This window comes from Parambassis ranga, chromosome 10, assembly GCF_900634625.1.
Source record: "Parambassis ranga chromosome 10, fParRan2.1, whole genome shotgun sequence".
NCBI classification, from domain to species: Eukaryota; Metazoa; Chordata; class Actinopteri; family Ambassidae; genus Parambassis; species Parambassis ranga.
This window is the reverse complement of record NC_041031.1, coordinates 12,035,462-12,057,786: the sequence shown is the minus strand read 5'-3', so window position 1 is coordinate 12,057,786 and position 22,325 is coordinate 12,035,462. Positions and strand designations below refer to the sequence as shown.

The 22,325-nt window shown below is 41.5% G+C and overlaps 3 protein-coding genes across 15 annotated transcripts in view; all 3 read right to left on the bottom strand.

Moving 5' to 3' along the window:
* Positions 1–22,325, bottom strand: part of LOC114442521 (protocadherin gamma-C5-like) — a 214,004-nt gene that overhangs the window by 164,355 nt on the left and 27,324 nt on the right. For 2 of the 13 annotated variants that reach the window (XM_028416167.1, XM_028416185.1), the window contains exon 1: positions 15,851–18,258. The exons of 8 other annotated variants lie outside the window; for them this stretch is intronic. In XM_028416167.1, the coding sequence (XP_028271968.1) occupies positions 15,851–18,238 (2,388 nt within the window). In that variant the 5' untranslated portion in view covers positions 18,239–18,258. Of the gene's footprint in view, positions 1–636; positions 3,019–6,887; positions 9,366–15,850; positions 18,259–22,325 lie in introns of those variants that run through there. 3 more of the 13 variants (XM_028416176.1, XM_028416193.1, XM_028416172.1) reach the window with 2 other exon arrangements.
* On the bottom strand, positions 11,386–14,025 carry LOC114442975 (protocadherin gamma-A11-like). The gene is made up of 2 exons (XM_028416866.1): positions 11,665–14,025; positions 11,386–11,391 (listed from the first exon to the last, which is right to left on the bottom strand). The coding sequence occupies exons 1-2, from the start codon at positions 14,023–14,025 to the stop codon at positions 11,386–11,388; spliced, it is 2,367 nt and encodes a 788-aa protein (XP_028272667.1).
* LOC114442528 (protocadherin beta-16-like) lies at positions 19,619–22,016 on the bottom strand. Its single transcript, XM_028416203.1, has one exon. It carries the CDS (start codon positions 22,004–22,006, stop codon positions 19,619–19,621), a length of 2,388 nt encoding a protein of 795 aa, XP_028272004.1. The 5' UTR covers positions 22,007–22,016.

Genomic DNA, 22,325 nt, shown 5'->3' with positions numbered 1-22,325 from the left:
AAAATCACACTTATTGAGAAACTATAGTAGAAAGGACATAAAAAGTCTGCAGACGATACAATCTAGTATCTACTAAAACAACGTGACTTTAACGTGCCGTTAATCATTCAGCAGATATTCCTCAGACTGCTTATTAGCACTGTGATGAAAATTTCTACAGCTAAAAAAAATACAGCTACATTTCATCTGTTTGAAGCTACACACAAAATAAGCTAATAGAAACCAATAGGAGTAAAAATCACTCAGCTCAGTTGGAAATCCATCAAACAAAAACACACTAAGTTTGAAAATGTGGAAAGGTAGAGGTGCGATTTTTTTTAAACAAAGGGAAAACTTATAATATTTCTCAGCAGAAAAGTCAAATGTTGTCCACGCACTTTAATCAACAAACATTGTTGATTTTGTTTTAGACAATGTGTACAAAACAAGTCTTCTTCAACAAGTGAAAGTGTCGGCCTGTAATAAATAAGGCCCTCCCTTATTCTGATCAAATATCCATAAAAACAATGTGGAAGATTAAATCCAGCGCCATGCACCAAAATCATTAAGACACAGCCACAGTAAGTTAATTCAAAAGACACCTTAAACTCAACGTATATGAGACTTTATCTAGGGAGGAATGGTCCCTGTTCCTACCTCGAGAGAAGCATCACAATCTCCAAACGCATCAGCAAAGTCTGATGGACTTTTTCTCAGAGTCTGGTCAGCAGGCAGCGTGTTATCGTTGTAAGATGTCACAAACTTAAAGTCACTGGTTCTAGATCCTGTTGTCAGGTAGGCGTCATAATTGTAAGTGCTGCGTAAAGTTCCTGTGCCGTCAACATCTGCGTAACTAGGAGGGAGATAAGCGCCGGGGATGGCAACTGCTCCATCAAACAACAGTCTGGGCTTTCTCCTGCGACAAAACCTCACACCCAAAATGATGATAATGAAGGTCAGGAAAAAGGTGCACACAGACACCAACGCGATGATCAGGTATGAAGTTAGCTTGGAGTTCTTCTCATCATAAGAGATATCTTTCAGCTCTGGCACTTCAGCCAAGTTATCAGAAATAAGTAAATACATGGCACAGGTGGCAGACAGAGATGGCTGTCCGTTATCTTTCACTGCCACAATAAGGTTCTGTTTCATACTGTCAGACTCTGAAATGTCCCGCTGTGTTCTGATCTCTCCACTGTGGACACCAATACCGAAGAGCCCCGGATCAGTGGACTTGACTATATGATAGGACAGCCAGGCGTTCTGTCCGGAGTCTGCGTCCACCGCTATCACTTTGGACACCAGAGAGCCTCCATGTGCAGCTTTGGGGACCAGCTCGGTCATGAAGGAGTTGCCCTCCGGGGCGGGGTACAGTATCTGAGGAGAGTTGTCATTCACATCAGATATGAACACACTGACGGTCACGTTGCTGCTCAGCGGAGGAGAACCGTTGTCTCTGGCCATCACCTGGACTTTAAAACTCCGGAACTGTTCATAATCAAACGACCTCACAGCGTGGATCACCCCCGTGTCTACGTTAACAGACAGATAGGAGGACACCGGGGCACCGTTCACCTCACCACCTAACAGAGAATAAATCACTGTGCCGTTTTGTCTCCAGTCGGGGTCTCGAGCACTAACGGAACACAAAGTGGAGCCAGGTTTGTTGTTTTCAGTCACATATGCGCTGTAGGACTGCTCCTCAAACACAGGTGGGTTGTCGTTGATGTCAGCTACAGATAACTGAACAGTTTTAGAGGAGGACAGAGGTGGAGAGCCATCGTCAGTGGCAGTGATTGTAATGCTGTAATCAGACACTAGTTCACGGTCCAGTTGTCCTGTGGTCACGAGAGAAAAATAGTTTTTAATGGAAGGAACCAACTTAAAAGGGACGTGTTGCTGAATGGAGCAGCGGACCTGTCTGTTCTTCTCCGAGTCTCTGTCCTGCACGTTAATAATGCCCACCTCTGTGCCAGGAGGAGTGTCTTCTGGTATGGGGTTAGACATGGATTTAAGATTAACCACAGGGGAGTTGTCATTCACGTCAGTGATTAAAATCAATACCTTGGCATAAGAGTACAGCCCCAACCCGTCTTTTGCTTTAACTCGTATTTCAAATGATGTTGTGGTTTCAAAGTCAACAGCACCAACTACTTTTATGTCTCCTGATTTGCGGTCAATATTAAAAACTTTCTTCACATCCTCAGTGACATGTCCAAAGTCATAAGTCACCTCTCCATTTACTCCCTCGTCTGCGTCAGTAGCGCTCACTGTAACCACTACAGTATTTAAAGGAGAGTTTTCAGGCAGACTGGCTTTATAAACGGCCTGGCTGAACACTGGGGCGTTATCATTAGCATCCAGTACAGTGACGTGTATAACTACAGTACCTGATCTCTGAGGGGAGCCACCATCTAGAGCTGTGAGGATCAAATTAATGTCCTTCTGTTTTTCACGATCCAGCTCTTTATCTAGAACGAGCTCTAGTGTGTTTCCAGTTACAGCCAAAATAAAATTATCATTCTTTTTAAGACTGTACTGCTGAATTGAATTCTGTCCTACATCCGCATCATGCGCCTCCTCGATCACAAAACGAGCTCCCCTGTCTGCCGACTCTTGGATTTCTATGTTAATCATCTCTTCATTGAATTGTGGCGAGTTGTCATTAATATCTTGAATGTGAAGGCTAATGCGATGAAGCTCGAGAGGATTCTCCAGCACGAGCTCTTGTTTGAGGATGCACGAAGCCTTTTCGCCACAAAGCCCCTCTCGGTCAATCCTGTCAGCAACAATCAGCTCTCCGCTGTTCAGCTTTATATCACAATAATGTTTATCAGTTCCGTCGGTGTCGATGCGGGCTCTTCTGTTGGACAGCGCGCCCGCCTGCAGCCCGAGATCTTTGGCTATATTTCCAATAACCGATCCGCGTTTCATCTCCTCTGGAAAAGAATAGCTCAGGTCTCCATACGCGCTATGGAACCAAAGAAGGAAGAAAAGCGACGTGCTCCTTTTAAACACGAGTATTCTCGAATCCATCATTGACAAAGAATAAAACACATAACAAGAACAGCAACTGCAGCTCCACGGTGATCGTTCCTCTCTTTGCACAAGAGAAGAAGAATGCCTATTCACGCCAAAGGATAGTGAAGTACAAGCAGCTCTAGACTGGTGTGCAGCGCCACCGTGAGTTGTGTTAAACAAACCACCAGCACAAGCCTCGTAAATAGAAGAAAAAAAATTCAACAAATCGTGAGTATTCTGTTTTTGTCTATTAACTGTTGTAACTGTGGTTTTACAGCAATTCTATCTGAGGTTCAATTCAGGACGAAGTAAAATCATGGAGCAAAATAAAATAGAGACTATTATCAAGTCCTGGGTTGAAATTTAGAACCAGCATGTCCCTTGTAACCATAAAACAATAACTTGTGTTTTATGCTGAGATGAGTTGTTCTTGGATTTTATATTCTATAATGATGATGGTGATTATCATCATCATCATCATTGTGCATTTAAAGAACAGTGATATTGAAACTGAAGATATGAATGTATATGGGAGAATTCCGTTTTGGTTCTAAGCTGCAAATATTATTTATTCATATATCCCAGTGATACGTGCATTGCTCAAAACACAGAGCAATGCATTTCTTGACCACCCATCTTGCGCTAACTTGGTAACCTGATGATAGTTTTGACAGTATTTTTATTTGTTTATCCACCTTCATAATTTAAACTTGATGTTCTGCATAACAGTTGTTACACTGGACATTGTGGGCCTGATGAGCTTCAGCAGCATCCATGCCAAGATCAATATGTTGGACTCTTTATGTTTTCAGAATGTTGCATCTCTTGCATCTACAGCTGGCCTTTTGATAGGGTTGGACTGAATCCAGTGCAAAGCAGCACTAACCTCTGGATTCCTTTTGTATTTATTGATACTGTCTGAATATAGGCTACATGTTGTTAGATGTTGCTTACTTTAATAAGCCCAAAATTTACAGTTTTTTCTGATTGCTTAAACACTAACAATGATTCTTATAGCACAATTTCTAAAACTATTAATAGTTATAGCAAAATCACTCACTGAGTTTGCAAAACTAAAAGCAAAAAAACTGCTTTACACTCAATTTGCACTTTTGTAACACACAATTTGCAAATGTATAAATATAATCCACTTGACAGCACTCTTTTTGCTGAACTGTAAACACAACTCACTGCTTTACACACAACTTCCAAATGATCAACACACTCCTAGTAAAACTACATACATTTATGGCTGGTATTTACACTATTTTGCCAACTGTCTGGCTACACTGTCACATGTGAGAACTGTTTTACATCATTAGTTCACTTTGCAATCAGCATGAGCACTGTGAATAAGACACAGGTAAGCTTCAGTGTGGAGAACAATGGAGGGAGAAGGAAACTGAGAAGAGTGAGAATTAGAGGAGGAACATGAGGAAGAGGAGGAGGACGAAGACTAGGACGTGAATTTAGAGGAAGAGGATGAGGAGGTGAAGAGGAAGGAGGAAGGGTAAGAAGAAATAGAATTACTGATGTCATCGGAGCTACAATAGTGGATCATGTGATCAACCATGGAATGACCCTGAGGGAAGCTGGACAACGGGTTCAGCCTGAGCCGCTACACTGTAGCAAGCATCATAAGGACATATTGATGAGAATGGGTTAGTACAGTTCCCTCACACTAAGTTTTGTAGTAGTACCATACTCTAATGAGAAAAACAACAATACTGTACATGTAAAACTGAAACTGTTACTCCACAGAATTACTAGACATCCAGCATCTGGAAGGAGGCATGCGAGGATATGGACCAGGCATCATGTCAGGCCTGGATACGGCACTCCAGGAGACATGTTCCCCGGTGCCTTGGACTAGAAGACATTGCATGTGATGTTGATGAAATTCTGTGGCCAGACCCAGAGAGACAATGAGACTGATTTTCTCTCTCTCTCTCTCTCTCTCTCTCTTTCAGTGAAATTGTATGTTTTCTTGTGTTTGTTTTGATGTGTGTGAATAAACATTCATACTTGAAATTTGAATCCCTGTGTGTTTCTAGAACTATTTATGACAAAAGTTTGACCTCACCTTGTGCACAGAGAAAGCAAAAACCAGATGTGTTTTCAGTTAATACCATCAGTGTGTAGTTGGCACATTGTGTGCTTAGTAATATGATGGTTTGTGTTAACTGTGTGGTACAAAAATACCATTTTTACAAAGGTTTGAAGAGTTAAGCAAGATGTATTAGCTTTTGCAAGAGATCTACAATGTTTTGCTGATTTGGTGTAAGGTTTTTTTATTTGTGTGTAGAGTTTTGCACAAATAGCCAATAGTTACAGAAATGTGCTTAAGCAATCAGAAAAAACTGTAACAATTGAAATCCTCATCAAAACAGCAGTCAACAAATATTTATTTCTTTCAAGGTGATGGTTAAAATGAGTGCATAACAAAGCTGCATGACATAGCATGCAATCAATCCAAAGGAAAGCGACCAAATAGATGACCAGACTGAATATGTCATAGGACCAGAGAAAAAGAATTTCTTTTTGAAAAGAAAATGTGTGTAGATAAATTGTGCATTTTGCCTTATTTTAAGGGCAAAATGCACAATCCTTAATGTACCACTGTAAAAATGTACAAACTTGCACTTCAGATAAACATCTAAAAAACAATAAATCAATGTGATTACAGCACTGTAATATGCCACCTACAGAGTCATTGAAAAATGAAACCATACAGGCTACTGTACGGTACCCGCAAAGTAGGAGAAACCATCATACCAACAAAGATAGATGGAGCTTATAATATTCAAAAAGATAAAAGCAGAAATATTTGGTCCAGCTTTAAATAAATCCCACTCATAAAAACAACTACACAGCTGCAAAGACAAAATGGCTTAAGTCAAGTCAATTCCAAAAATAATCTTTCATACAGCTGTTGCTGTTTTAGAAACTGTATTTATTTCAGCTGGGAGGAAGAGTCCCTCATCTTGCCATCATGCTTCAAGACATCTGAATGAAACTGAGACTGTACTTAGTTGGATGCAGTATATTCTATCAAGTTGCAGTGAAAAAAGACTATTACATACATATGCAATTCATAAAGTTATCAGTGAAGGTAATGCAATTTAACAACTATATAATAGAGCCACAACAATTAGAGCAGAAACACACACAGTGAAGTTAGTATAGTACAAACTTTAAATGCAATTAGGCCTTTTGCACTCTTGTATTATCTCACAATTACACAAGCAACCTCCATGAAGTGTAACAAAGCCTATACAAAATCATACTTGTTGAGAAACTATAGTGGAAAGGACATAAAGTCTGAAGACGATACACTCTACTAAAAGAACCTGACTTTAACGTGTCTTTAGTCATTCAGCAAATATTCCTCAGACTACTTATTAGCACTGTGATGCACATTTCTACAACTGAAAACGAATACAGCCACATTTCATCTGTTTGAAGCTACACACAAAATAAGCTAATAGAAACCAGTTGGTGTAAAAATCACACAGATCAGTTAGAAGTCCATCAAACAAAAACACACTAAGTTTGAAGATGTGGAAAGGCAGAAGTGAGAAAATTGTTCAAACAAAGGGAGAAACTTATAATTTTTCTAAGCACAACTGTCATATGTTGTCCAAGCACTTTAATCAACAAACATTGTTGAATTTTGTTTTGGACAATGTGCACAAAACAAGTCTTCTTCAACAAGTGAGGTGTCGGCTTGTAATAAATAAGGCCCTCCCTTATTCTGATCAAACATCCATAAAAACAATGTGGAACATTAAATGCAGCGCGATGCATCAAAATCATTAAGACGCAGCAGAAATTAATTCAAAAGACACCTTGAACTCAACGTAGATGAGACTTTATCCTGTTCCTACCTCGAGAGAAGAATCACAATCTCCAAACGCATCAGCAAAGTCTGATGGACTTTTTCTCAGAGTCTGATCAGCAGGCAGTGTGTTGTCATTGTAAGATGTCACAAACTTAAAGTCACTGGTTCTAGATCCTGTTGTCAGGTAGGCGTCATAATTGTAAGTGCTGCGTAAAGTTCCTGTGCCGTCAACATCTGCGTAATTGGGAGGGAGATAAGCGCTGGGGATGGCAACTGCTCCATCAAACAACAGTCTGGGTTTTCTCCTGCGACAAAACCTCACACCCAAGATGATGATGATGATGAAGGTCAGAAAAAAGGTGGACACAGACACCAACGCGATGATCAAGTATGAAGTTAGTTTGGAATTCTTCTCATCATAAGAAATATCTTTCAGTTCTGGCACCTCATCCAAGTTATCAGAAATAAGTAAATACATGGCACAGGTGGCAGATTGAGAGGGCTGTCCGTTATCTTTCACTGCCACAATAAGGTTCTGTTTCATGCTGTCAGAGTCTAAAATGTCCCGCTGTGTCCTGATCTCTCCACTGTGGACACCGATACTGAAAAGTCCCGGATCTGTGGACTTGACTATATGATAGGACAGCCAGGCGTTCTGTCCGGAGTCTGCGTCCACTGCTATCACTTTGGACACCAGAGAGCCTCCATGTGCAGCTTTGGGGACAAGCTCGGTCATGAAGGAGTTTCCCTCCGGGGTGGGGTACAGTATCTGAGGAGAGTTGTCGTTCACATCAGATATGAACACACTGACGGTCACGTTGCTGCTCAGTGGAGGAGAACCGTTGTCTCTGGCCATCACCTGGACTTTAAAACTCCGGAACTGTTCATAATCAAACGACCTCACAGCGTGGAGCACCCCCGTGTCTCCGTTAACAGACAGATAGGAGGACACCGGGACACCGTTCACCTCACCAGCTAACAGAGAATAAATCACTGTACCGTTTTGTCTCCAGTCGGGATCCCGAGCACTAACGGAACACAAAGTGACGCCAGGTTTGTTATTTTCAGTCACATATGCGCTGTAGGACTGCTCCTCAAACACAGGTGGGTTGTCGTTGATGTCAGCTACAGATAACTGAACAGTTTTAGAGGAGGACAGAGGTGGAGAACCCTCGTCAGTGGCAGTGATTGTAATGTTGTAATCAGATATTAGTTCACGGTCCAATTGTCCTGTGGTCACAAGAGAATAATAGTTTTTAATAGATGGAACCAACTTAAAAGGGACGTGTTGCTGAATGGAGCAGCGGACCTGTCTGTTCTTCTCAAAGTCTCTGTCATGCACGTTGATGATGCCCACCTCTGTACCAGGTGGAGTATCTTCTGGTATTGGGTTAGACAGGGATTTAAGATTAACCACAGGGGCGTTGTCATTCACGTCATTTATAGAAATCACTGCCTTAGCATAAGATGACAGTCCCAACCCGTCCTCTGCTTTAAGTCGTATTTCATATGATGTTGTGGTTTCAAAGTCAACAGCGCCAATTACTGTTATGTCACCTGATTTGCGGTCAATATTAAAAACTTTCTTCACATCCTCAGTGACATGTCCAAAGTCATAAGTCACCTCTCCATTTACTCCCTCGTCTGCATCAGTAGCGCTCACTGTAACCACTACAGTATTTAAAGGAGAGTTTTCAGGCAGACTGGCTTTATAAACGGCCTGGCTAAACACGGGGGCGTTATCATTAGCATCCAGTACGGTGACGTGAATGACTACAGTGCCTGATCTCTGAGGGGAGCCCCCATCTAGAGCTGTGAGGATCAAATTAATGTCCTTCTGTTTTTCACGATCCAGCTCTTTATCCAGAACGAGCTCTAGTGTGTTTCCAGTTACAGCCAAGATAAAATGATCGTTCTTTTTAAGGCTGTACTGCTGAATTGAATTTTGTCCTACATCCGCATCGTGCGCCTCCTCGATCACAAAACGAGCTCCCCTGTCTGCTGATTCTCTAATCTTTTTATTGACTAATTCGTTGTTAAATCTCGGCGAGTTATCATTAATATCTTGAATGTGAAGGCTAATGCGATGAAGCTCGAGAGGGTTTTCTAGCACGAGCTCCTGTTTGAGTATACAAGAAGCCTTTTCGTCACAAAGCCCCTCTCGGTCAATCCTGTCAGCAACAATCAGCTCTCCGTTGTTCAGGTTTATATCACAGTAACCTCTATCAGTTCCGTCGATGTCGATTCGGGCTCTTCTGTTGGACAGCGCGCCCGTCTGCAGACCGAGGTCCTTCGCTATATTTCCAATAACTGCTCCGCGTTGCATCTCCTCTGGGAAAGAATAGCTCAGGTCTCCATATGCGACATGCAGTAAAACAAGGAAATAGAAAATGCACGGCCGAAACGCCATCCCTTTTAAATCTTCCGTCATGACTTCCCAATACCTTAATGAATTAACCTACGAAATATACTTTAAACGCACAAAACAAACAGTAACATAAAATCGGCGTGACTGTGCCTACAATATCCAGAATGGGCGTAGAAGAACATCAGTCCACAAAGAAGAGGAATAAAATCATTTTAGGCTGGAGGACAGCGACACCGTGAGTTTAGTTCAGGAAAACAAAAAAAACAAAAAAACAAGTCGACATTGCTACCTTCAAAGACTATAAAATATCGTTGCATTACTCCACACATTCAATCACGTTATATTCACTTCGGAGTTCACAATATTTGTATCCCCAGTCACATACATTGAGATTAATTCAAGAAATGCGCAAAAGTAGCCTTCTTCTGTGTATCATATGACACAACGTAATATCTACAGCAAAAGCCTTGAAAAAAGTCTTGAAAATGACATCCAAGTCAGTTGTATCAGAGACATTGGCATTTTTTCTTTACAATTCAGATTAAATGAGCTCTGAGTAATATAAGTATATACACAATAATAATATTGTGAACTTACAATCCTTCAAGTATATCTGCATTCCGCAAAGAGATATCCAGTTTCTCAGACAAAGTTTCAGTTTCTATCTCCACCGCATGCAGTATGTTACAACATGCCAAGAAAAAGGCTTCAGTCACAAGGAAGAGAATTTTTAAACCCGAGCTGATATTTTGGCACAGAAAGAGCGGTATCAGTATATTGTGCTTTGAAATAAAAATTAATTGCACTGTCACAAAACAATGACTACAGAGAAGGTGGTGTACACCAAACACTTCTGGTCAAGGAGATTAAGACAACACACCACACAAACGCTTTTTGGGTGACAGGAGGGTCCTGGTGGGTGGGTCCTGGTGGGTGGGTGACAGGAGGGTCCTGGCAAAACTGACCTCCATGCTGGACAATGAGTCCCACCCCCTGCAGGACACCCTGTCAGCCCTGCAGAGCAGCTTCAGTGGCAGACTGCTACACCCTCGGTGTGTGAAGGAGAGATACAGAAGGTCTTTCCTTCCTGCTGCTGTCAGACTCTATAATAAACACTTCTGATAGGTGCAATACTCATACACCACAGTGTGCTTTTATTTACTGTTATTTATTAGTTGCACTATGTACAGTTTATAAAACACTTCTACCTCCACTCACCTGTGCAACTGTTAATATGTAAACTGTTTTTTTGATTGAGTCTATTTTATAATGTATATATATTTTTATTAGTAGTCTATTTTATAATGTATATATCTTTTTCTTAACTTATCCCTTGCTGTCTGTATGCCGTTGCAAAAATGCAATTTCCCCATTGTGGGACTGATAAAGGTTTCTTAATCTTAATCTTTACTGCATATCATAGAAAGCACTTAAATTTTGCTTTGGCTGAAAACTCCAAATACTGACATCATGCTTGTTACTAGACATGGCTGTCTCTGTCACCACTTGCCCTGACTTTTAATAACCAGCTTCATTGATAAAGATAAAAATGTCATTTTTCAAGTTACAAAGAGAAACGTTTATAGGTGCAATTCTTGCTGAAAATGCCTTATTTTCCACTGACACATGTGGCAGAAACACTGCCAAGAATGAAGAAAACACTTAAGAGAGAAAGGACCACTTTAACATTACAAGTCTAATAAGCCTATTCAGCTCCTATATTACACTGCCACCAGTGTACCAACAAAAATACTGATAATGACACTCCACCATTACTGATGCTGATAATGACTGTACTTGTTTATTGCATGATAACAATGATTTGAGCCTGGCCTACACAGCTTCTTAATCTAAAGACAAATTCAATCACATTCGGATAACTCAGAAGAGAAACAGGATTCAGTCTGACAATAGATAACATCTGAAAGATACAGCTTAATTGCTTAAGTTTGATACCAGCTTCCATGAGAAACCACAAGCTCGGCATACACACACAAGTGTATACACACACTCTTAAGGTGTCTGGATTACTTCTACTAATGAAATGCAAACAACTCATTTATTTTTGATCTCTACACAAATTACTTCCAAAACACACCAGTCAAACAAAACAGCTTCTGGTTTGCATTCTTGTGAAGGATTCAGACTGCAGCTTAACAATGGGCCCAAACACAACTCAAACCTATAAAAAAAACGAATACTATAGTATAATACAAGTAGAATACACTATTTATTTGGTTCATAAATCAAGACTCAAGCAGGAAAAACAAGAAAAACAATAACAGCTCCCTGGTTAACTTAATAACCTAAATGCTATGAATGTTAACGAACTGAAACGAAAGGGTCTTCAGTAATGAAAGGCAAGGGATGATAATATAGGAGGTCTTGCAAAAACGAGGTATTGCCTTTTTTAGGACACTGGATATGTGGTTAATGAAATAAAATGTGTCCATACCTCAGAAGAACCATCACAACCACCAAATACGTCTGCAAAATCAGAGGAACTCTTCATCAAGGTCTGGTCAGCAGGCAGAGTGTTGTCATTGTAAGATGTCACAAACTTAAAGTCACTGGTTCTAGATCCTGTTGTCAGGTAGGCGTCATAATTGTAAGTGCTGCGTAAAGTTCCAATGCCGTCAACATCTGCATAATTAGGAGGGAGATAAGCGCTGGGGATGGCAACTGCTCCATCAAACAACAGTCTGGGCTTTCGCCTGTGACAAAACCTCACACCCAAAATGATGATGATGAAGGTCAGAAAAAAGGTGGACACAGACACCAGCGCGATGATCAGGTATGAAGTTAGTTTGGAGTTCTTCTCGTCATAAGAAATATCTTTCAGCTCTGGCACTTCAGCCAAGTTATCAGAAATAAGTAAATACATGGCACAGGTGGCAGACAGAGAGGGCTGTCCGTTATCTTTCACTGCCACAATGAGGTTCTGTTTCATGCTGTCAGATTCAGAAATGTCCCGCCGTGTCCTGATCTCTCCACTGTGGACACCAACACTGAAAAGTCCCGGATCAGTGGACTTGACTATATGATAGGACAGCCAAGCGTTCTGTCCGGAGTCTGCGTCCACCGCTATCACTTTGGACACCAGAGAGCCTCCGTGTGCAGCTTTGGGGACCAGCTCGGTCATGAAGGAGTTGCGCTCCGGTGCAGGGTACAGTATCTGAGGAGAGTTGTCGTTCACATCAGATATGAACACACTGACGGTCACGTTGCTGCTCAGTGGAGGAGAACCGTTGTCTCGGGCCATCACCTGGACTTTAAAACTCCTGAACTGTTCATAATCAAACGACCTCACAGCGTGGATCACCCCACTGTCTCCGTTAACAGACAGAAAGGAGGACAGCGGGGCACCGTTCAATTCACCAGCTAACAGAGAATAAATCACTGTACCGTTTTGTCTCCAGTCGGGGTCTCGAGCACTAACGGAACACAAAGTGGCGCCAGGTTTGTTGTTTTCAGTCAAATATGCGCTGTAGGACTGCTCCTCAAACACAGGTGGGTTGTCGTTGACGTCAGCTACAGATAACTGAACAGTTTTAGAGGAGGACAGAGGTGGAGAGCCCTCGTCAGTGGCAGTGACTGTAATGTTGTAATCAGACTTTAGTTCACGGTCCAGTTGTCCTGTGGTCACCAGAGAATAATAATTTTCAATAGAAGGAACCAACTTAAAAGGGACGTTTTGCTGAATGGAGCAGCGGACCTGTCTGTTCTTCTCCGAGTCTCTGTCCTGCACGTTAATGATGCCCACCTCTGTACCAAGTGGAGTGTCTTCTGGTATGGGGTTAGACAGGGATTTAAGATTAACCACAGGGGCGTTGTCATTCACGTCAGTGACAGAAATCATTGCCTTGGCATAAGATGACAGTCCAGACCCGTCCTCTGCTTTAATTCGTATTTCATATGATGTTGTGGTTTCAAAGTCAACAGCACCAACTACTTTTATGTCTCCTGATTTGCGGTCAATATTAAAAACTTTCTTCACATCCTCAGTGACATGTCCAAAGTCATAAGTCACCTCTCCATTTACTCCCTCGTCTGCATCAGTAGCGCTCACTGTAACCACTACAGTATTTAAAGGAGAGTTTTCAGGCAGACTGGCTTTATAAACGGCCTGGCTAAACACTGGGGCGTTATCATTAGCATCCAGTACGGTGACGTGAATGACTACAGTGCCTGATCTCTGAGGGGAGCCCCCATCTAGAGCTGTGAGGATCAAATTAATGTCCTTCTGATTTTCACGATCCAGCTCTTTATCTAGAACGAGCTCTAGTGTGTTTCCAGTTACAGCCAAAATAAAATTATCATTCTTTTTAAGACTGTACTGCTGAATTGAATTCTGTCCTACATCCGCATCATGCGCCTCCTCGATCACAAAACGAGCTCCCCTTACTGCCGACTCCGAAACTTTTTTATCGATCACTGCTTTGTTGAATTGTGGCGAGTTGTCATTAATATCTTGAATGTGAAGGCTAATGCGATGGAGCTCGAGGGGGTTCTCCATCACGAGCTCCTGTTTGAGGATGCACGAAGCCTTTTCGCCACAAAGCCCCTCTCGGTCAATCCTGTCAGCAACAATCAGCTCTCCGTTGTTCAGGTTTATATCACAGTAACGTTTATCAGTCCGATCAGTGTCGATTCGGGCTCTTCTGTTGGACAGCGCGCCCGTCTGCAGCCCGAGGTCCTTGGCTATATTTCCAATAACTGCTCCTCGTTTCATCTCCTCTGGGAAAGAATAGCTCAGGTCTCCATACGCGATATGCAGTAAAACGAAGAAATAGAAAATGCACGGCCAAAACGCCATGCTTTTTATATCTATCATCACAACGCCCTAATATTTTAATGAATACGCATAAACAAATGTACTTCAAATGTAGCCTATAAGACAAATGCTACCAGAACATATATGCCTACGGCGTATGAAGATTGGTCAATGGGCGTACAAGCACCTCCGACCACAAAGGAGAGGAGAATTGTGTTATTTAAGACTGGTGTACAGCGACACCGTGAGTTCAGATGAGCAAACACACCAACACACAACAGCCGACTCCGCAGTCTCAAATTGGCCTATAAACTTTGAAGTTCCACTAATTAAAACACAAAATGCATTTATGTTACAGTTAACAACACTTGTACCTTCCGTCACACAGATCAATTCTTAAGACCACGTTTTCAAAATTGACCACTTTTGTGTATCAAACAAAACATACATCCACAGCAGGTCTTTCAAGCATTTTATAGAATTATAAAGAAGAACGAGATGTTGAAAAATATACACACATTGTGAAATCACCGTGATATAAATGCATTTGTTTTATGTAGGCTATCTGAATCCTGCAAAAATGCATTCGCCTTGAGAGGCCTATTGTTTCTATCTCCTACAACTGTTTCTGCTCAGAATAGTGATGTACACTAAAAACGTTTCTCCAATGGGATCAAGAAGTCACAGCACATAGTATGTATCACATAGTATTGGGAGCACTATTTTTTTTTTTGTTTTGATTGTTATTATTGAGAGCTCCAAACACTGTCATCGACATTAGCAGATGCAGACATATGCAATTTCCCCATTGTGGGACTAATAAAGGTTTCTTAATCTTCTTAATCTTAAGCAAGGCTGTCTCTGTCCTCACTTGGCAATACCTTTAATACATAGCTTTAAGTGCATTGAAGATTATGTAATTTTCCAAATTTCAGCGAGGGAGGTGTGGCATAAATGTTTACATGCAATGCTTGCTAGGAAATTATTTTACCACTGACTCTTTAACAGTCAAGAATAAGAGATACAAACTCAGTGAAGATATAGATGACATTTTCAAAATCAAGTAAAAAAACCACAGCCCATACTACAACCAATATAATCACATAATGACTGTAGCTGGTTTATCTTAGTAGACTGGATGTACTAACAATAAAATGATCCTGGCCTATATATTACTAATTCTAAGAAGAACAAATACTAATTGGATAACTGAACACAGAAGCGGGATGGCAGTATTGCAATGAATATCATTTCAAAGATACAGCTAACGGATTATCACAGCTTTATAGCGAAATCCACAAGAAATCACAAACTCTACACACTCTCACACACAAAGATGTTGATACACATAAAATAGAAAAGTAATATTTATGAATCTGTATTAGTTCAAGGTCAGTAATCATACTGAAGAAAATATTTAGTTCTATTCAAGTTGAATATCCATATTCCTTCCAGTGAAGCAGCATTTAGCCAACGCTCAGGTCAATTTGAACTACTCAGAGGAGGGGTACTCAAAAGGTGCGAGACAGATGATGTAAGAAGGAAAAAAAGGAGACAGAATGCCACTTAAGTATATTAAATCATCATTAAAACATGGGGAGATGTTACTCAGGAATTACACACCTGCACAGAAAAAACTAAATTGTGCGTAATCAGAAGACGCACTTCAGTCATAAGAGACAAAAGTATGGGAAACAATATAAATGTCAACGTGTTACTGGATATCTTAAATAACTCAATGTTGTGAATTTAAAAATAAAATGCAATGAAAAGGATTTCTATAACTAACAGACAGGAACAATTTCTCAAGCACGGTCTTGAGAATCAGGATGTTAATCTGGGCTAATAATATGAAATGTGCCCCTACCTCAGGAGAACCATCACAACCACCAAATGCATCAGCAAAATCAGATGGACTTTTCCTCAAGGTCTGGTCAGCAGGCAGTGTGTTGTCATTGTAAGATGTCACAAACTTAAAGTCACTGGTTCTAGATCCTGTTGTCAGGTAGGCGTCATAATTGTAAGTGCTGCGTAAAGTTCCTGTGCCGTCAACATCTGCATAATTAGGAGGGAGATAAGCGCTGGGGATGGCAACTGCTCCATCAAACAACAGTCTGGGCTTTCTCCTGCGACAAAACCTCACACCCAAGATGATGATGACGAAGGTCAGAAAAAAGGTGGACACAGACACCAGCGCGATGATCAGGTATGAGGTTAGTTTGGAATTCTTCTCATCTAAAGAAATGTCCTTCAGTTCTGGCACTTCAGCCAAGTTATCAGAAATAAGTAAATAAATGGCACAGGTGGCAGACAGAGAGGGCTGTCCGTTATCTTTCACTGCCACAATAAGGTTCTGTTTCATGCTGTCAGACTCAGAAATGTCCCGCTGTGTCCTGATCTCTCCACTGTGGACACCAATAGAGAAAAGTCCCGGATCAGTGGATTTGACTATTTGATAGGACAGCCAGGCGTTCTGTCCGGAGTCTGCGTCCACAGCTATCACTTTGGACACCAGAGAACCTCCGTGTGCAGCTTTGGGGACCAGCTCGGTCATGAAGGAGTTGCCCTCCGGGGCGGGGTACAGTATCTGAGGAGAGTTGTCATTCACATCAGATATGAACACACTGACGGTCACGTTGCTGCTCAGTGGAGGAGAACCGTTGTCTCTGGCCACCACCTGGACTTTAAAACTCCTGAACTGTTCATAATCAAACGACCTCACAGCGTGGATCACTCCCGTGTCTCCGTTAACAGACAGATAGGAGGACACCGGGGCACCGTTCACCTCACCACCTAACAGAGAATAGATCACTGTACCGTTTTGTCTCCAGTCGGGGTCTCGAGCACTAACGGAACACAAAGTGGAGCCAGGTTTGTTATTTTCAGTAACATATGCGCTGTAGGACTGCCCCTCAAACACAGGTGGGTTGTCGTTGATGTCGGCTACAGATAACTGAACAGTTTTAGAGGAGGACAGAGGTGGAGAGCCCTCGTCAGTGGCAGTGATTGTAATGTTGTAATCAGACACTAGTTCACGGTCCAGTTGTCCTGTGGTCACCAAAGAATAATAGTTTTTAATAGACGGAACCAATTTAAAAGGGACGTTTTGCTGAATAGAGCAGCGGACCTGTCCGTTATTCTCTGAGTCTCTGTCCTGCACGTTAATTATTCCCACCTCTCTACCATGTGACACGTTCTCAGGTATGGGGTTTGACAAGGATTTCAGGTGTATAACTGGAGCATTATCATTCACATCGGTAATATCAATAACCACTTTTGCTTCTGAAGAGAGACCACAACCATCTTTGGCCTCAACCATCACTTCATATTTAGATCCGTCTTCATAATCTATGTCATCTGATACAAAAATCTCTCCAGTTTTATGATCTAGTGTAAAAAGTTTTCCAGATTTGTCAGAGAGTTGAGTAAATTCATAAGTAACCTCTCCATTAACACCTTCGTCTGCATCTGATGCACTTACTTTAATAACTGGAGTTTTCAGAGGTGAGTTTTCCGCTAAACTGGCTGTATATACACCCTCAGTGAATACAGGAGCGTTATCATTAGCATCAAGTACAATGACATGTATGACTACAGTCCCGGATCTCTGAGGAGATCCACCATCCACAGCTGTTAGCAACAATTTCATTTCCTGCTGTTCCTCTCTGTCTAACTCCTTATCTAAAACCAGCTCACCATATTTACCGCCAGCACTTGTCTGAATACTGAATACAAAGTGAGCGTTTTGTTGTAAAATGTAGTTTTGAATGGAATTCTGGCCTATGTCTGCATCACGTGCTGCATTAATACGAAACCTAGCTCCATTAGCAGCTGACTCTCCAATTTCAAGCTTTATGACATCCTTCAGGAAAATAGGTGGATTGTCGTTTATGTCTTGCACTTGCAGGGACAGCCGATGTAGCTCCAGAGGATTCTCTAATAACAAGTCGAATTTCAGCACACACGAAGGCTTATGTCCACAATGCTCCTCCCTGTCGATTATTTCCGCAACGAATAAATCTCCACTTTGAAGGTTAATTCCGCAATACTGTCTCTCACTTCTTTCCATCTCAACACGAGCTTTCCGAGCAGACAGTCTGCCCAGCTCCAATCCGACATCCTTGGCGATGTTTCCAATAACAGATCCGGGCTTCAGTTCCTCCTGTACAGAATAGCTCAGGTCTCCCTGTGCGCAATGCAACAGAACAAAGAAGACAAAGCCACAGCTTTGATGAGCGGGTCCTATAAACATCATCCTCAGACAGCAACCCCACTGCACTAATTTCAAGCAATAAAATTACGCTTTTTATGAATATCTGCCGTCTAGTCATTTGTCGTGGATCGTGAAAACGCGAAAACACAGATCGACTAAACCTAATATGGGTGGTGTGCAAATACTGCAAGATATTCAACTCCAAAGCTGGTCTACAGTGACACCGTGAGTATAATTGATAGATAACAGCTGATGGAATTGTGACTACAGTAATTCGTTTTTCTTTTGTTTTAAACACAATGTTTTGAGGTACTAGTGAAGTTTAAGTAGTATAAACATTTATAAAGATGGGTTCTTCAACAGAAGTGAAGAAGCTATTGGGGGAGTGGCGAAACGTCTTCAAAAAACAATCATTAAGTCCAGTTGCCTCGATTGAAACTCTTGGAAATGTATAAAGACAGTTTCTCTACCTGAACCAATCAATCTAAAGCTTTTCACAATAGTGACAGTAAAGATATTTCTGACTTGTTAGGAACATTTGGGCAAGGGTCACTTGATTTAGTGTTACATTTACAGTATTTTCAGGAAGCTAGGTATATTAAACCTCTTTACAACGCATTACTCTTTCTTCCTTAACAAAATGCAATGATAACCCTTTATTTCTTCAATTACGTGAATGCCTAACATTTTGTTTTAGTCTTATCTTGGAGGCAAACTCAAATCATTCATAACCTCGTGATATTTTACACGAGATTCAATAGGAAAAAGATCAAACTTCATCTAATATTAAAATCTAAAAAACAACGTTAAATAAAAGGACGACGTACAATTAACTACTGACAATTCATCAACGACCAGGAAGCTTCAGCACCAAGGATAGCGGTACAAATCAAAAGCAGAGGCTCTGCTAAAATGACACATATTAGGACGAGGAAACCGTGGTAACTTATAATATATAAACAAATACACTTACAATGGATAGGAATGCATTAAATGGCAACTTATACAAAGAAGCACCTTTATATATAATAGCTATATATCACTATTTTTTTTAATGAATAGACAACAAGACAAAAGTGGCTCAGCACAGCGCATCCTACACAAAAATCACATTAGAAGAGATAAGAGATGTGACACCTGATTTTCCACTCAATTGTACTAAAAAGAGTAAATTTAACGCAAGGGTAGAATAAATCATCAATCCGGACACACATCTCAGGGATCACAATCAAGAACTTAAAATGTACTCTAAACTTGTTGGCACATTGAAAGGCACAGGGAAAAAGTGGTTGTCATTGTTTGTTTGTTTGTTTAAGGGGGGATTAACCGCTTCTTCTGTTAGCATGTAAAATTACAAGGTAACCCTGCAATGAAAACATGTTGAATTATCGGCTGATTAAGTGTGTTAAAAACGATCTGGGTTCATACCTTACAAGAAGCATCACGATCTCCGAAAGCATCAATAAAATCGGAAGGACTCAGAGTCTGATCAGCAGGCAGCGTGCTGTCATTGTAAGATGTCACAAACTTAAAGTCACTGGTTCTAGATCCTGTTGTCAGGTAGGCGTCATAATTGTAAGTGCTGCGTAAAGTTCCTGTGCCGTCAACGTCTGCATAATTAGGAGGGAGATAAGTGCTGGGGATGGCAACTGCTCCATCAAACAACAGTCTGGGCTTCCGCCTGCGACAAAACCTCACACCCAAGATGATGATAATGAAGGTCAGGAAAAAGGTGGACACAGACACCAGCGCGATGATCAGGTATGAAGTTAGTATTGAGTTCTTCTCATCGTAAGAAATATCTTTCAGCTCTGGCACTTCAGCTAAGTTATCAGAAATAAGTAAATACATGGCACAGGTGGCAGACAGAGAGGGCTGTCCGTTATCTTTCACTGCCACAATGAGGTTCTGTTTCATGCCGTCAGACTCAGAAATGTCCCGCTGTGTTCTGATCTCTCCACTGTGGACACCAATATTGAAAAGTCCTGGATCAGTAGATTTGACTATATGATAGGACAACCAGGCGTTCTGTCCGGAGTCTGCGTCCACAGCTATCACTTTGGACACCAGAGAGCCTCCGTGTGCAGCTTTGGGGACCAGCTCGGTCATGAAAGAGTTTCCCTCCGGGGCGGGGTACAGTATCTGAGGAGAGTTGTCGTTCACATCAGATATGAACACACTGACGGTCACGTTGCTGCTCAGCGGAGGAGAACCGTTGTCTCTGGCCATCACCTGGACCTTGAAACTCCTGAACTGTTCATAATCAAACGACCTCACACCGTGAACCACACCCGTGTCTCCGTTAACAGACAGATAGGACGACACCGGGGCACCATTCACCTCACCAGATAACAGAGAATAAATCACTGTACCGTTTTGTCTCCAGTCGGGGTCTCGAGCACTAACGGAACATAAAGTGGAGCCAGGTTTGTTATTTTCAGTCACATATGCGCTGTAGGACTGTTCCTCAAACACAGGTGGGTTGTCGTTGATGTCAGCTACAGATAACTGAACAGTTTTAGAGGAGGACAGAGGTGGAGAGCCCTCGTCGGTGGCAGTGATCGTAATGTTGTAATCAGACACTAGTTCACGGTCCAGTTGTCCTGTGGTCACTAGAGAATAATAGTTTTTAATAGACGGAACCAATTTAAAAGGGACGTTTTGCTGTATGGAGCAGCGGACCTGTCTGTTTTTCTCAGAATCTCTGTCCTGCACGTTAATGATGCCCACCTCTGTACCAGGCGACACGTTCTCATTTATGGGGTTTGACAGGGATTTCAGGTGTATAACCGGAGCATTATCATTCACATCAGTAATTTCAATTGTCAGAGTTGCATATGATGCCAGCCCCAAACCATCTTTAGCACTGATCTGCATTTCATATGATGATTCCTTTTCATAATCAACAGCTGCAGCAACTTTAATTTCTCCTGTTTTAGGGTTTAGGGAGAAAACTTGTTTTTCATCTGACACATGGTCAAATCCATACAAAACTTCCCCATTTACTCCTTCGTCGGCATCACTCGCACTAACAATAAGAACAACAGTTTCTACGGGAGAGTTTTCAGGTAGAGTTGCTTTATAGACAGCTTGACTGAACAGTGGTGCATTATCGTTAGCATCCAAAACGGTGACGTGTATCACTACAGTGCCTGATCTCTGAGGAGAACCACCATCAAATGCAGTAAGCAACAACACAATCTCTTTTTTATCTTCTCTGTCCAATTCTTTCTCCAACACTAATTTGCCATATTTCCGTCCACCTGCATTGGTGTTGACATTTAATTTGAAATGTTCATTCTGTTGAAGTGCATAACGCTGGACTGCATTTTGTGCGATATCTCCATCATGCGCCTCATCTAACAAAAAACTGGCACCTTTGTCAGCCGATTCCTGAATTTCAAATTTCAATGACTCCTCCTTAAATTGTGGCGAATTGTCATTAATATCTTGAACGTGGATACTAATACGATGTAGTTCCAAAGGATTTTCAAGGACTAGTTCTTGTTTTACAACACATGTTACCCTCTTCCCACAAAGGCCTTCTCTGTCAATCCTTTCCTGCACAATCAAATCACCAGTATTGAAATTTAAGCCGCAGTATTTTACGCCGTTGTCCTCTGTGTCGATGCGGGCTTTACGAGCTGACAGCCTTCCTAAATCAAGTCCCAGATCCTTAACGATATTTCCGATTACAGTTCCACGTTTCATCTCCTCTGGGACAGAATAGCTTACATCTCCATTAGCGGGGCAGATGGTTAGAAAAACAAAAGCAAGGCCGCAATGAAGCGTAAACGTGCTGTATCCCATTGCTACTGCAAGAATGAGAACACAAAAGAAAATTACGAGTAAGCCCGGTATGTAAACGATAAATACGTGTTACAGTCCAATAAGCCACAAGTCACAGTCCACTCATATACAAAGCGGGGGTTTTCTTCGGTGTTACAGCAGCAAAAACATGCTTTGAATGTATGGACACAGAAGGGTGGGGAACTATCGTGCCTTCTCGTTTATTGGTACACACTGACACCATGAGTATTTGTTAAGGTATGGCATAGCAGGGTACTTTCTCCTACTACATTTGGAGTTGCGTTAAAACACCTTTCATATCAAACGTAACAATGTAAGT